This window comes from Populus alba, chromosome 12 (genome assembly GCF_005239225.2).
Source record: "Populus alba chromosome 12, ASM523922v2, whole genome shotgun sequence".
Lineage (NCBI taxonomy): Eukaryota > Viridiplantae > Streptophyta > Magnoliopsida > Malpighiales > Salicaceae > Populus > Populus alba.
The window spans coordinates 6,653,933-6,669,697 of NC_133295.1; the positions used below are offsets into that span (position 1 = coordinate 6,653,933).

At 30.5% G+C, this 15,765-nt stretch overlaps 1 protein-coding gene across 1 annotated transcript; it reads left to right on the forward strand.

The window, feature by feature from the left end:
• The first annotated feature begins 361 nt into the window (after positions 1-361).
• Positions 362-3,700, forward strand: LOC118049043 (probable receptor-like serine/threonine-protein kinase At5g57670). The gene is made up of 7 exons (XM_035058896.2): positions 362-930; positions 1,019-1,273; positions 1,395-1,552; positions 1,680-1,759; positions 1,860-1,995; positions 2,120-2,269; positions 3,424-3,700. Exons 1-7 carry the CDS (start codon positions 729-731, stop codon positions 3,601-3,603), a joined length of 1,161 nt encoding a protein of 386 aa, XP_034914787.1. The 5' UTR covers positions 362-728; the 3' UTR covers positions 3,604-3,700.
• Positions 3,701-15,765: the final 12,065 nt, after the last annotated feature.

A 15,765-nucleotide genomic window follows, 5' to 3' on the forward strand; every position in this document is an offset into this window, starting at 1 on the left:
TCCAGCAATAAAAATCAGGCCAAATTGTTCTCAAATTTGTAATTTGTCCAAACACCAGCTACCTAAATATTCGACTCGCCTGCCTATTTGTCGTTCCCAGACAAGCTACATATACAATTTTCAAGTTATTGTTTATGGTTTTGGGAAGAGATACCTAATAATGCAAAGCACCCTCCTAAGTCCTAACAAATAATAATAATAATTCAATTGTCCTTTTTACGAATCATTTAAAACCTCAATAATAGTTACATCGTTTTGATTAAAGGAAGGCAGCCAACATAGACCCGCAAGAGTTGAAGCAAAGCTGCCGCCATTAAAACCAGTCCATTGCTTGCCAATCCTTTTCATTTCAAAATCAAATCAATAGTTTCACTACCCAGTCATATTTTTTATCCACCCATTTAAGGAAAATTCACACAAATGAGCTATAGAGACACGTACCCATAGACATGGCAACTCCTAGTTGAATTATTATTAGCAACCATTTAAACACGCCGACCTCTCCCTAACACTCTTGTCTTGTATTGTATGCAAAGCAATAAAGTAATTTCTAGCAGAGACAACTGAGTCAGTTACTGTCTTTCTTTTCCATCTCTCTTCCTCTCTCTCTCTCTCTCCTTCTCTCTCTCTCTCTCTCTCTCTCTCTCTCTCTCTCTCTCTCTCTCTCTCTCTCTCTATCTATCTATCTACATGAAACAGAGTACTCTGTTTCACATTATACCGTTACAATGAAGTACATAAGAGCCAACAGCTTGAAAAGGCTTTTCTCATTGAAAAGAAGCAGTCTTCAAGATATAGTTTTCACCAATGAAGAAGAAAAAAACAATGAAAACTCCAAGGTTGTTCAAGAGCAAGAACATTCTCCAAGGCCCTCGTGGAAATGCTTCTCTTTTGAAGAAATATTCGTTGCCACCAATGGCTTTAGACCAGGTTTGCTTCACCTTCATTGCAACCTTCTAAATTCTGCCCATGTGTTTTGCAATTAATTTGTGTTCAATTTGCTACCTTGGTGTGTTAGAAAATTTGGTGGGGAAAGGAGGGTATGCAGAGGTATACAAAGGAGTGTTAGGTGATGGAGAGGAGATTGCAATTAAGAGGCTAACAAAAGCTAGTAGGGATGAGAGGAAAGAGAAGGAGTTCTTGTCAGAGATTGGGACAATTGGTCATGTCTGCCATGCTAATGTGATGTCCTTGTTGGGTTGTTGCACTGACAATGGGCTTTATCTCATCTTTCATTTCTCCTCCAGAGGCTCTGTTTCTTCCCTTCTTCATGGTACAGACATACAAGTTTGTTTGCTGTCTCAGTAGATAACGATGTTGTTTCCAATCTTATCTGGGTTGTGTTAGTTCCTGCAATGTTTTGATGTGTAAGGCTTTGGTGTTTCTTAATGTAGATGAGAATTTTCCAGTGTTAGATTGGAAAATAAGGTACAAGATTGCCATTGGAACTGCTAGAGGGCTCCATTACTTGCACAAGGGGTGTCAAAGAAGGATAATTCACCGAGACATTAAATCTTCAAATATTCTTCTGACAGCTGACTTTGAACCATTGGTAAGGGATGCAAGTGGATTAGCCCTTTCTTTCTTTGCAAACTTCACTGATTAAACCAAGGTTTTACTCTCAGAAATACTTTCTAAAACGAGTATCATACTAGTGCTGTTTTGTTTGAATGTTATAGATATCTGATTTTGGATTGGCAAAATGGCTTCCATCTGAATGGACTCACCATTCAATCGCTCCGATTGAAGGAACCTTTGGGTAGGGTATCTAGCTAGCAACCATTTTAACTCCTATGGAGGTATGATTCCTGCTTCGTTTTACTTAGATTGAAACTGAAATGTTGCATAGAATTCTATAGGCACTTGGCACCTGAGTACTACATGCATGGAATAGTGGATGAAAAAACAGATGTGTTTGCATTTGGGGTCTTTCTACTGGAGATCATTTCTGGCAGGAAACCAGTTGATAGTTCTCACCAAAGCATTCATAACTGGGTAAAACAATTGCCATTTATTTACTATTTTTAAAATGATTTCGTCTTCATTAGGCAATCCTTTAATTATGTTTTGATAAATTTAAGCTAAATGGACTTGTGGGTTTCTGCTGATTAATTAACAGGCTAAACCAATATTGAGCAGAGGAGAGATTGAAAAGCTGGTGGATCCAAGGCTTGGAGGGATCTATAATGTTACACAGCTGAAAAGACTTGGCTTTTCCGCATCCCTTTGCATCAGGGCATCTTCAACATGGCGCCCTACCATGAGTGAGGTCGCTATTTGCTATGCTTTATTTTTGTTGTTGCATTTAACAGCATACTAATGATTCTCAATGGACCGACAGAAGGATGGTTTTGGTGTTAATTATCCTTGAACAAAATATTGCGATTAATTACCATTTTAAATGTTTTCCCGTCAAATTAAAGAAGTTTTTGTAACATGCATTGACTATGTGGTCAATTATTAATTATATTTTCTTGATTAATAAGATAATAATCACACTCTTTTTTTGTTATAAAAGAAGAGGCATGAATTTTAGACCTTTTTTATAAAAAAAAAAATATTAATCAGTTCAGCTGTAACTCGCTCATAAGGTGGATCATTGCATAATGCTTGTGTACATGTTCATGATTCCAATAAATTACCTTTAGTTGAGTGTTTCTTAAGAGTCCATGGATGCAAGTTTCTGCTATTTAAATCACTAATAAATGAGTTAGATATGTATAGTAGCCTAGTGTAAGCTGTCCCCCTTTCAATTTTGATTGCTTTCCTGTGACAAACCATGCACATCCTTTTCAGCAATTAAGAAGACGGCAACATGTAAACTTAGATTTGATCCTTTAGGTACAGGTAGCGGGATTTGAGTTTTTTCACGCAATTCCAATAGTCAGAGGATGTTCAATCCTACCTAACCTAAATCTTTAACCTAAAACACTCATTAAATTATGGATTTCCCATGTGATTAGGAGACGAGAATCTGATTATCAAAATTATTGAGAGAGCAGGTCCTGTTTATAATAAATATTGTAGTGATAAAAGTGCCCTGAATTTACATATTGATTGACAAGTGCGTTTGTTCCACCCTTTCAAACCAATTATAGTGGCAGGATATTGATGAGCAAAAATTTCAAGAATATTGTTATAGACTTCGTATTATTGTGTTTGTGGGGCAATTCTAAACAAGAAACCATATAAAATAGATATTGAATGGATAACCCTTTTAAGGATTCAAGAATATGTATATGAAATATGTTAGGAGAATGTAGAATATGCCTTTCAAATTAATAGCATCATTTCTTGTGTCAAATGAAATGATGTTGGTTTAGAATTTGAGGGCTAATATTTTAATTATAAAGTCAAAAATCTGATATACCAAATGATGAAATCTTGTGAGGTCAATAAAATTTGTTGTTTATTAATTAGCAGGTACTGGAAGTAATGCTAGGAGAGGAGGAGATGGATGAAGAACGGTGGAAGATGCCCAAGGAAGAAGAGCATGAAGAATTCTGGGGATTTGAAGATCTAGAATATGAATGTCACAGTTCCTTCTCAATTTCCCCACAAGATTCAATCTCTACAAGAAGTACTACGACCATGATACATTAGGTGCTCGAGTCAATATCCTAACCTCCACTTTTGTCGACATGTAAATACATTATGTACGTGCGATGCTCAACTATTAATGATGAATACGTAAATCTAACTGCCTGTTGTAATCAATATCTAACCCATAACTAGTTTTGCGGCCATGATTATTACTGATTAAATCCCCGGTTTGGCTTTCTACAACTCTCATGACGCCATTGTTAGGACTTTTTGCAAAAATATCGAGTTTTTAACAGTGAAAGGCCGACAAGCACTGCTTGTATCTGCTTTTTGGGAGATGTCAATGTATAGAAGAAGGGAAAAGGTTGGCTTCCTTCCCTAACCAATAGTTCCGGTTCTTTCTTTCGTCACTTGTTGGGAGATGTCAGTGTTCTGATTAATTAGATGGTCTCCTATACACGCACACAATAAAAACAAAGGCATTACTCTTCTTCATATCCTCAGGCTTCGCAGCCATGTCGTATTAGTTATCTGTATTATGGATCCTAAGAGTGAGCTAAAAACAAATTTGCCGATTCATCACTGTCATGCCAGCAGCTAGCTAGGCATGCTGTGCCACTAGCAAAGCTGTGATGTAGGTGGATCCCATGCCAGATGGGAACTTCACATAATGAATCACTTTTTATTATTCTGGACATTATTGGGTCCTCCACGTTATTTTCTCTCGTTATATAGTATACGTTCTTTTCTAGATAAATGTTCCAAATTTAGTTGCACTTTATAATATTTATGTCCTTCTGTATAGTCATGCTATCCACATAAAAAAGGCTCCTAAAATTAAAGCTAACTAGAAATTCACAACTGATAGAAGGAGAGGGAAGAGTGCGAGTTGAGAATTCACAACTGGCAGGTTGACAAGATCATCTCAACTAACTAGAAATTAAAGCTAGTATAGATACCAAATATAAATTAAGAAAAGGGAAGGGATGTTCCACCATGCATAACAGTCAAAGCAATGTTTCAGAAGACAGTATAATTAATTAATCAGAGCGGCATCGCTCATTTAATCTCACAAACAATGACTCAGCCTCTGCTACCATGCATATTTTAGAAAGCATGAAAAGGCAGTTGACAAAACAGGTAAACTTGCTCCAAGCTGATGATAGATAGATGCATGTAATGGGGTAGGCGAACACTAGTGCTGCAAAGAGACACATGAAAATGTGTTAGTTTAACAGCTGCCTCCTCCACAAATAATCTGTGTTCTTATCTGGGTGTTTTTTATTAGATAGAAGCATCTTAGCTCTTATTTTAATGTTGCTCTAAGATTGCATTAGGGGTTGTTAAAAGACCTTGAGGGACTGGTACTAGTGCAACGACGGTAACCTGGAGATCAGGCGTCGAGATTTCAAGATGAATAATATATATAGTGGGTGTTGCAAATAAAAAAAAAAAATCAAGAGATAAGCACAGTGGATTAAGGTAAGCTTAACAAGTAGTTCTATATGTTTAGCGACTAGTGAATTTGGTAGATTTAATCATGAAAGCTCCAAATAATAATCTAAAGTGTGTGTCAGAGAGAAAGTCTCTCTTTTTTTCTTTTTTTTTTTTAACCCTAGATGTCCGGGCCAACTTACGCACACCACAACTAATTCCAGGATCCACTGAACATCCTGAAAGCCCAGTAGGCAGGTAAGGCACCACGGGGATGACAGGCTGGTACTCTTAAGGATCAAACTCAGAATCTTCACAAAAACAAGCTTTGTTGTTGATCAATAGGCTAGACCCCTCGAGTGTCAGAGAGAAAGTCTCTTGTTTAAGAACGTAATGGAGGTAGGTGCTTCTTCAATTACCAAATTTTCATGAATGCGCAGAATGCCTTTTTGGTCGGACAAGTGTGCAGCATTCAATAAGAAAATCATTGTTCTGTTATAAATTAGAAATAAAATAAAAAAACAGGTCTGCGAAAATCCCAAATTCCAGAACAGTTCAGGACTTTTGAAAACAAAAATGCATAAAAAAGGATTTCCGATGCCGGAAATAGTCCCCGGATCTCCCATGTGAAAATCAGATAACCTAGCTGCAGAGCTGGTTTAAGGAAATGATCCTTGGACAAACTATAAATAAAGTATTTTAAAATATTTTTTTATTATTTTTTATGTATATCTGTCAAGTGGAGCCGTAGATAATTTTTATTTTATACATGGAGCTTTTTGAAGTGAAAGTAATTTTTATTTCATTTCTTCTCAATATATGGTTCTAGTAATGCTTAGCTAACCTTTTCATATCGCAACTAAATTATGGTATTGATCGGAACATGGGAATTAAGGAGTTAAAAGAGATTGAATTGGTTGTTGTAATCAAAACTCTTGAATTAGGGATGGTTCTTTTGGAAGGAAATTCATTGTTGAGTATGATTTTACTTTTACTGTATGATCTCTTCATTCTCGCTCTCCTCTGTTGGGTTCTATATCTTATGTCAATATATATAAAACTTCATCTAATCTTCTCTTGAATTCAAATGGACCGACCTGAATTGTTTCCATTATATATATATATATATAAAAGATGCTGAGGCAACACAAGCCTTTTCAAAGAAGCCAAAAAAAAAACCGAGACTTGGTTGATTGACTTTACTAAGTTTAATAAGCTCCCATAATTTTAATAATATGAATAAAAAAATATATAACAACAAAGCTGACAAAAAAAATTAGCAAAGAAAAAAAGATAAAAGAAACAACTTGAGCCCATCCAAGTTAGTATGCCAAATTTACAGCCTGGTTGTGGTACTGGGAGTAACTTCATCAAAAGCAAATTAAATAAACTAATAAAACTTAAATATCAAGCAATCTAATATTGTAGGTTGAAACTTAAAAAAAAAAAAACAGTCAATTTTTTAATAAAAAAAAAATAATGGAAAAAATATTTGACTCGACTCGGGTTAACGCATTGACCTCTTGACAATGGATATAGGATTGGGATAACCCATGTAGAAAGGAAAGCAAGAAAAAAACACATGTAGACCAATTCCCAATAAGTCAAACATTCAAGGATGGGGTTGAATTTAATACAAAACCTAAAAATAGACTGAAGTTAACACATGTTAATATTTGAAATTCATGACCTTGATCATAAGTCCAGGACAAACCCCATAAAAAGCAAACCCTAAAGAATAACGAAGTAAAATTCTCAATCACAAAATAATAAGAAATGAAATTGAAAAAATAAAAACAATAAAAAAAGGATAAATTTTTTTTAAAAAAAATAGCTCTTATCATATGTTAGGTAGTTTAGAGCTGCACCATTGAGCTTTTCACTAAAATAAGCTATGGGCTTTTATTCTGTAATAAAATAGCTCTAATACATATAACTGTAGTACGTATCACTTTCAATCTCAAAAGATTTTATAAAGTTAGGTAAAACAAGTAAGGGGTCAAAAGGTGCTTTTCTTCTAACAAAGTAAAAGCTTTCTCTTGTTTAATTTTTCATTTTAAACCTACTATCTTCTTAGCCATTTTAATTAATAGAGCAGCTATTGTATTAAAAATTTTCACAAATCTTCTATAGAAATCAGTCAATTCATGAAACTTCTTACCTCACTTATTGTCATAGGTATAGGTCACTCTTTTATAACTTTAACATTAGCCTCATTTATCTCAATATCTTTTGCACTAACAACATGTCCAAGAAAAAACAATCTTTTCCATGTAAAAGTCACACTTTTTTATATTATCATATAAATTTCTCTTTCTAAACACATCAAGTATATGTCTTAAATAATCTATATGCTTATCTAATCATTTATAATTTAATCATCCTAAATTCTCCTCATTCATTTCAATCTTGAAGCTTATATAATATAACATGTTTAATAGTAGTCAAGTTCAACTTTCTAACCAAATTTATGCTAGCAACATTAGTACAACTAATATTCTCAATAATCATACTATATACTTTATTTTATATATGGCATCTAGTATGAAATATATTCTCTCTTTATTGATCAATATATTCTTCACTGACATAAACATTCAAAAATTTCCTTATAACCAAGGATTCACCATTAACAACATATTCAAAATTACTACATTTTTCCTTTTATATATTTTCCTATAGTATGATTAGAGACAAATCTCTTTCTCATGATTGCTTTCATCTCCTCCTAAGTTTTAATGGGTCTTTCTCCAAAATACCTACTACCAGAAATAAGTTGATCTCACCAAATAATAATATAATCAATAAATTCAACTACAACTAGTTTTATCTTCTTTTCTTTCAAATATCGATGGCAATCAAATACAAATTATATCTTCTTTTCCCAATTCAAATAAGCCTTTGAATCATTATTTCTCTAAAATGTTGAAATTTTAAGTTTTATGCTACCTTAATTATAATCTAAACCATTATGATCATCAAAATTCCTTTTTTGGTTGAAGTCTTCATTTAGCTGAAATCTACCACCAAACTCTCTCATTGGTCGTGTTTTATATAAGGGATTTTGGTGCATATGAGACTTCATTCCATGATTAACGACATCATCCTTCTCCTTCTCGTCGTAGTTTTAAGCTACACTTTCTCTATAAGAGAAAGTACTCATTTAGTAGACCTTTTAACCTCTTTTTTCTTACAACGATGAACATCATGTCTACTAATCATCTCAATACTCAATTTATCCATATTTCTAGTCAAAGCCTCTATCATTATCTCTAACTTATCTTGTCTTTCTACAAGATTCTTTGTCTTTGATCATGTCACATGTTTTTATGACATTGTGAATACCTGCAATAAAGGTTAGTAGCAAAGAAGAATTTTTTCATACACTCTCATATGTTTACACTCAATTTAATGTCACTCCACTCATGTATCACACAATTCAATTTGATTTTTCACTTTAATAATCTCATTATGCCCTTTACATTACTATCCCTTACTTAAGTTCTTAAGGGTAACTTAGTAACTCATAAAATAATCAATCAAAACAAAATAATAATTTTATAATAATGAAGACTCAAGAATCAAGAAATATACAAAACAAAACTTCAGGATAAATTTACAAATAGCAATGTAAATTCGTGTGAAATATAATAATGAAAAGAAAACATGAAATAAAAGCAATGAAGTTTATGTTAAAGATTCAAAGAAAACTAATTAATTTAAGAAGTTAATATTCAATTCAAGAATTTCAAAAAAACAATTCAAATAAAGTAAGAAAGATCTATATTAATCAAATTTTATTGAAACAAGGTAAGATAATCCAACAAAAACAAGAATTCAATACGGCAATACAAAGATTTGGTATGTACCCATTCAAAAATATTCAAAAAACTTGCAGCCAACACTAAAATTCAAATGCTTGTATTTGGTTGTGCCCTAATTTGTCAATTTAGTCAATTCTTGCAATTTTTCCTCTAATTTTTCCTTTTTCCTTTATCCACACAATTCAAAAAGAACAAGATTTCTTTTCCTTTTTTTTTTACTCTAAGCCGAAATCAAGAAGGATAGAAAATGATGATCAAGAACACAATTTTTCTTTGATGTGTTCAACAAAATCAAGAATCTAAGCACAATGATTTTTTATAATATAGGGTTTGACGTAAACTTTGAAATAATAAGAGAAGATTATATAGATTTTTTTTTTTTAAGAAACAAAACCCTAGCCAGAATTAGGAAGAAATAAAATCAAGAAATGACACAAACTAAAGATTAAAGGGATATAACTTGATAATAACACAAGCTTTGATACCAACTAATGCGGACACTTCCCATAATATGCTAAAATCATATTTGACCCAACAAGCAGGGATGGAGCTGGGATTATTTAATAGGAGAGGTCAAAAGTAATATAATAAGGTATAATTTTTTTACAAGTAAACCACACTAGCATATAAAAGCTAAATTAATATATTAAAAAAAGAAATTGATGTATAAAAGCAAATCTAACATAAACAATAGGATTATTGGTTCCTAAAGAAGAAAACTTAAATTGAATTAAAGCTAGGTATGTGCTCTTTAAAGAACTTAATTTAGCTAGAAAGATTGTGTTTAATTGTATATTGGACCTTGTGATAGTAAGATACATGTGAGAAAAAAATTAATAATTTTGACGGCTTTGCTAAAAACAAAAAATAAAAAAATCCAAGCATAATCGAAACAAACCCATAAAATATATCCAATTCATTAAAAAAAAACAACATTCACTATAACAAGAAATAAAAAAATGATAAAACTAGTAGATCTAGAAAACAAAAATTACAAAATTATATATATAAACCTCATCAAATTCTTGACAAATATAAAAAAAAAAACAAAAAATTTTAAATTTGGGTCACTAATTACCTTGTTTTAATGAACAATGAATTAATTGGCAGCTTTGTTTTAACCTTTCCGCATTGCTTTGTATTATTATATTTTTTTTGTTCGGACTCTAGAGAAGGAAGATAGAGAAACCGTAAAGAAAGATACTTAAATTGAAAAGGTTTTTTTGTTTCCAAGGTGACATAATTTTAAATTCAAAGATAACTAATAAAATAATAATTTATTAATTATTAGAAAACAGTATATTTAAATACTAAATAAATTAAAAAATCTCAAATATTTTGCAGGGGTGTTTAAAAAAAAAAAGGATATAATAACTAAAAAAAATAAGTAAAACAATAATCTAACTAATTTAAAAAAAGCTAAAATTAGTTTTGTAATCTAATGTTAGAATCAAACATCAACTTTAAACACATGGTTCTCTCTCTTTTTAATTAATTACAATGCATTATATTTATTATTGGAATTATCAAATCAGAATCTTTTATAAACAGATAATTTGGTATTGTTTTTGGGGCATCATATTTTATTACAATTTCTTTTTACATGTTGCTATATGTTCATAGAAAACTGAAAATAGTTGTTTAACAATTGAAAATCTCTTTACATTGCGTACAAAAATATTTTTCAAAACATTTCTTGCATTCTTTGCGGAGAGCGGATGGTTGTCTATTTATTTTACTATTGATTATTGAGTAAAAAGTTAAACATCCAATCCTTTGCAATTTGCGTCATCAAGTGGCGGGCATTAATTAGTGTTTACTTTAGAGCACAAAAGAAGCTAAGCGTTCAACCTTTTCTTCATGTTTTTCTCTCACTAATTTATTTTTTTTCTTTTCAAATTTCTCAGCGAATCATGGATGCAATAGTCAATGACTTAGAAAAAAATAAATGAAATTGAAGACTGCATAATCAAATCTGCCATCTTCAGAATAAATTGATGATTGATGACTGATTAACAACATGCGACCAAAGTCACATGACTTGTGGGGGAAATTAATTGCTTAGCTAAATGTAAGAAAATAGGTTGTCGATACTGAATTTAGCTCTTGAATACGAAACATGACATGGCTTATGTGGGGAATTGCTTGGTGTGGAGGCTTGATACGCAGTTCCTGACAGCTTGTGATCGATAATTTATTCTCCGACATTTGTGTCCTCCTCGGTTATTATGAGATGAACAATGGTCTGGTATGTATTTTTTTTGTTTCATGTATATGCATGGCTATTTATAATTAGATCTCTTAAAAATACTAATCGCTAAAGATATTTCATCAATTTATATTTGCTAGTATAATTAAAAATATACTTTTCATAGCATGTGTTGTTATAAGAAAATTTCAGTTATTTCTTGTAAAAATAGAAGAAATAAAAAGGGCAAAAGAGTTTTATTGTTTTTTACTACCATATTCTATATTTATCATGTACAAATATATAAAGTAGATTATGCAAATAAAAGTTTTAGTTAGGATTTCACTTAACTTTTAATATGATAATATGGAATTGCAATTAATTTGTTATTATAATGAGATATTTTTTAATTATATGTGTTGTGAATAGAACATACAAAAACATAGTCATGAACAAAGATTTTATATATAGACCTCTATTTTAAAAAATATTTTTTATAAGACAATAAAAAAATATATAAGACAATAATAAAGAAATTTCCTGTAAAAAAAGCAAGGATCCATTTTAATAAGTAGATGAACTTTGATGCAGCTTCATTATTTTTTTATTTTAATATTATTGGTTTTTGGGATTTTTCTTAAGCATTTTTAGAGTTTTCACAGGCAAAATAAAGTTCTAATAATATAATATACAAGTTAGGAGTGAGTATTTAAGAAACTTAATATTTAATTTACTTAGGGTTTTACATGGTTAATGAATAAGAAAATAATAGAAGAGGGGCTTATCTTCTTCTTCTTCTTTTAGGTTTTAACAATTTCATTTTTAAGAATTTCTTGAATTTCGGATTTTTTTATTAATTATAGAGGTAAAATTTACATCTTATTATTAGAGATATGATATAATGTTAATATTGTATTAAGAGTATAATAATCAATTAAAAAATTTGAAGCTACATCCCCAACTTCTCCAAACTTGAGATCAATCTTCTTTATCCAACCTCTACGGTTAGACATTTCCATGCGAGCCGAATGCTGCAAAGCAATGGCCCAACGGTCATAAAGTTTCAAAGGATGTCAGGAAGAGGCTGAAGAGTGGCGTCCATTAGCACAGATTCATAATACGACTCCAGTACAATATAAGCTTCATTTGAAGAAGGTCAATATGATTTTGAATATCCAGAGATGGCTGGAGGTTTGAGTTTATCCTTTTTCATATAGAAAATAGAGAGTGGAGGTTTGAGGTAGGACAACCATACGAGGATTGGTAGAACTTGGTTGGGTAGAACTTCTTTGTAGTGGATTTAATACTAGATTCTTTGTGAGATTTGAAATGAAAATGAAAATCATGTTAGTTAATATTTCCTTGTAGTAATAACATTGATTTTCTTCATGTAAAATATATTTATTAATAATAAAGATTTTATTTATTTTTATTATTAAATTATATTTAATTAATGAATCAATAGTAAAGATAAAGTTCATGAAACAAAAATATTTTGTATAAAAAATTATTTAAGTTGTTATAATTATGAGATTTCTATTGCATTAAAACATTGTTTCTAAATGTTTCTTATCAATGTTCTATTAATACTGGATATTAATTAAAGTTGTTGAGATCGATGTAAATTATATTCTTTTTTTTTTTAAATGAATCAACTGCTCTCATAAACTAATGTATGAGGGATACCTGGAACTAATATGTAAATATTTGTCAGATGACATGCACACTAAATTAATATGCATGAGAATTCCATATAAAGATATAGTTTATGTCTGTGGAAAGGCTGACGTAATTGCTGTGTAAGTGATCCTTAAACTTCATATTGCTATGTTATCTTAGAAAGAGAGTGTTATGCTTTGATTCTGACCATGTGTTGTCTTAATCAAGTATAACAAACAAATAGATATTAAGTATAACATAAACTATATAAAGGTATTTAAGTAATCAAGAGAATATTCACCATCCTAAATAAATTAGAGAAAATATCTTGTATGTTCTCAAATAATATTGATTTAAAAAGTGGAAAAAAGATTTGAAAAGAGTTTCAAACATTATTAAAGAATCAATGACTAAAGTGTTAAGAACTTAAATGATTTAATAAAACAGATATATTTCATACTATAATATTTAAATCAGAACATTCTTAATGAAGAGATAATAATTACACTAAGAAACTAGTTATTGAAAGGTTAAGTCAAACCACTTATGACTTTCTTAATATTTGAGGGATCATTATAAGTTGCTATAATTACACATGATCTTCAAATATAAATCAATTAATTGTTAAATTGATAATAAATTAAATAGTTTAATTTATTTAATCCTATTTTATTAAAAAGTATGATTTATATTTGGGCTAACTTATTAGAAAACCTAGTGAATCACACATACAAGAACCATTGGACAAAAATTAAAATAGGAATGATGAATCAAATGTGACTTGATTGTAAATAAATTTTAGAAATTAACTATAATGTAATTAATACAGGGGGATTACAATTCTAGACCAGGAAAAAAATCAATTAGGGACTTGATTAAATAAATTTTTAAAATTATCCTAAATAATATTTGTGATATTATATAAGAGGAAAATTGGTATTTTTTTATTTATAAGATTTTTAAGTTTTTCTATAAATAGAATGTTATGTCTTTTATTTTCACAACATTAGATGATAGTACAAAACAAAAACACCTAAGCACAAATGAAAAAAGCTAGCACTCAAAGGTATAGCAATCTCTCCTTCCAAAGAAGATTTAAGAGATTTCTCATTAGTGATTCATGTGAATTAGCGTTAGAGGCCAGTCACTTAGACAACTAGTGGTTTGCAACAACCTAGTATTGAAGTAGTTATTTAAAGTCGAAAAGAACATATGAGCTTCAAGTAATCTTCGTATAAATTTTAAACTCTAGATCTGTCTAACTAGATCCTTAGAACTCTAAGAAATTTTAGATTTAATGTTTTAGGTGTGTGTATGTGTTTTGGTAAACCCAATAGTGATATTAAAGTCACCATTAGACAATTAGAGTTTTTGATTGCACGTTTTAATTGTTATTAACTTAATTTCAAAATAATTTTATGTGCAAAAATCATTTATCCTAAAAGTAATTTCTCATAATTTTTCCAAAAAAAGAAAAATTGGCTCTGTTCCGACCACATCTAGCTGGATTTTTCAAATCTGACTGGAATCCACAATTCAAATGAAAAAAAAATAGTTTTAAGTGGCTGCAACAGCCACCGATGGCAGCACCATCATTGCTGGCATGCCTGGATATTATATATGCATAACCAGTCATTGCTGGCAATAGCCATAATAGTGCTAAGCACAACCATGGACACTATGAGTAACACTAGCTGATGCAATGTGAGGGTTGCTACCATACGATATCACTACGTGCAACAGTAGCACTTTTATCACTGCTAAAGGTTACTGTCGGTGAGGACAACCCTCACCGGCACTAGTAGTGCAATAGCAAAGCTACTGCAGCAAAAAGGAAGAAAAGGGGAAAAAAGTAGAACTACGATTCCACCCATGAGGCCTATTTTAGGGTTTTTGTACTAAATTGCAAATTTACTCATGTATATGTAAAATGTTGATTTTATATTAACATTAAAATGCTAAATTTAATTAATTGTAGAATTAATTTTCTTCATAAAATTAAGATTGATTTAAAATGTTCAATTTATAATATCTCGAGTGACATGATGAGTAGCAATATTGTTTAGCTGAATTTTAGTAAAAGATATTAATTATGCTCAAGTTATAAGAGTAGTTACAAGGTCTTTAAGTTCTCAATGAAGTACTTAGAATAGATAAAGATTGAAATCCAAAGGGGCAAAGGGTTTACCAACCACTATGAGTTTATTACTATAAGCTTTTTCACTTTATAAGTTACAACACTGTCATCATGTTTTATACACAGTTCAATCAAGGCTAAGTGCATATATATAATGTTTGTTGCAAATATGATACAATACACTCTTATACCATAATATACCATAATAGAACAATAAAGATATGTGGATTATAATGGTGATGTAGAGATTTGTGGATTATGATGGTGATGTAGAGATTTTCAAGAAGACATGTTATATGAAGAAAATAGTTATACAATACACTCTTATACCATAATATACCATAATAGAACAATAAAGAAAATAGATTTGAGAAAAGAAAAAAAAAAGAAGAGGAGAAGGAGGTTGTCATAAGCCGACATGTTTAAAATATGGTTACGATTACTTTTCAAAGTACTTTTAACTCAGAAATGTATCAAAATAATATTATTTTTTATTTTTAAAAAATTATTTTTGACATCAGCTCATCAAAATAATCTAAAAACACTAAAAAATTATTAATTTAAAACAAAGAAAAAAATAAAAAAATAATAATTTTTTCTTTAAAAACTTTTAAAATACAAAAACAAACAGTAAATACCTCAACATATTATTCTTTTGCAAATAAATGTTTGTATGAATGTGTACTTACATGGAACACACACAAATTAATGTAAACAACTAACCCTAATAACCTTTATATAATGAATCCTATTATAGTAATACAATAATTAATCATAATATTTCAATAGCCCTAACAATAGTGCTGTCACTGTTGCCATGTACTTGCACCAAAAGTCTACAGAGGACCAATTAACCAACTCTTTGCTCGTTTAAAGTTCATAATTATTTGAGCGGTAGGTCGCCTATTTCCTTTTTCTGATGCTTCTTAACATAAAAGCTTTTTGTGAATATTGTTAGATGTTAAGGTAAATCATGCAAA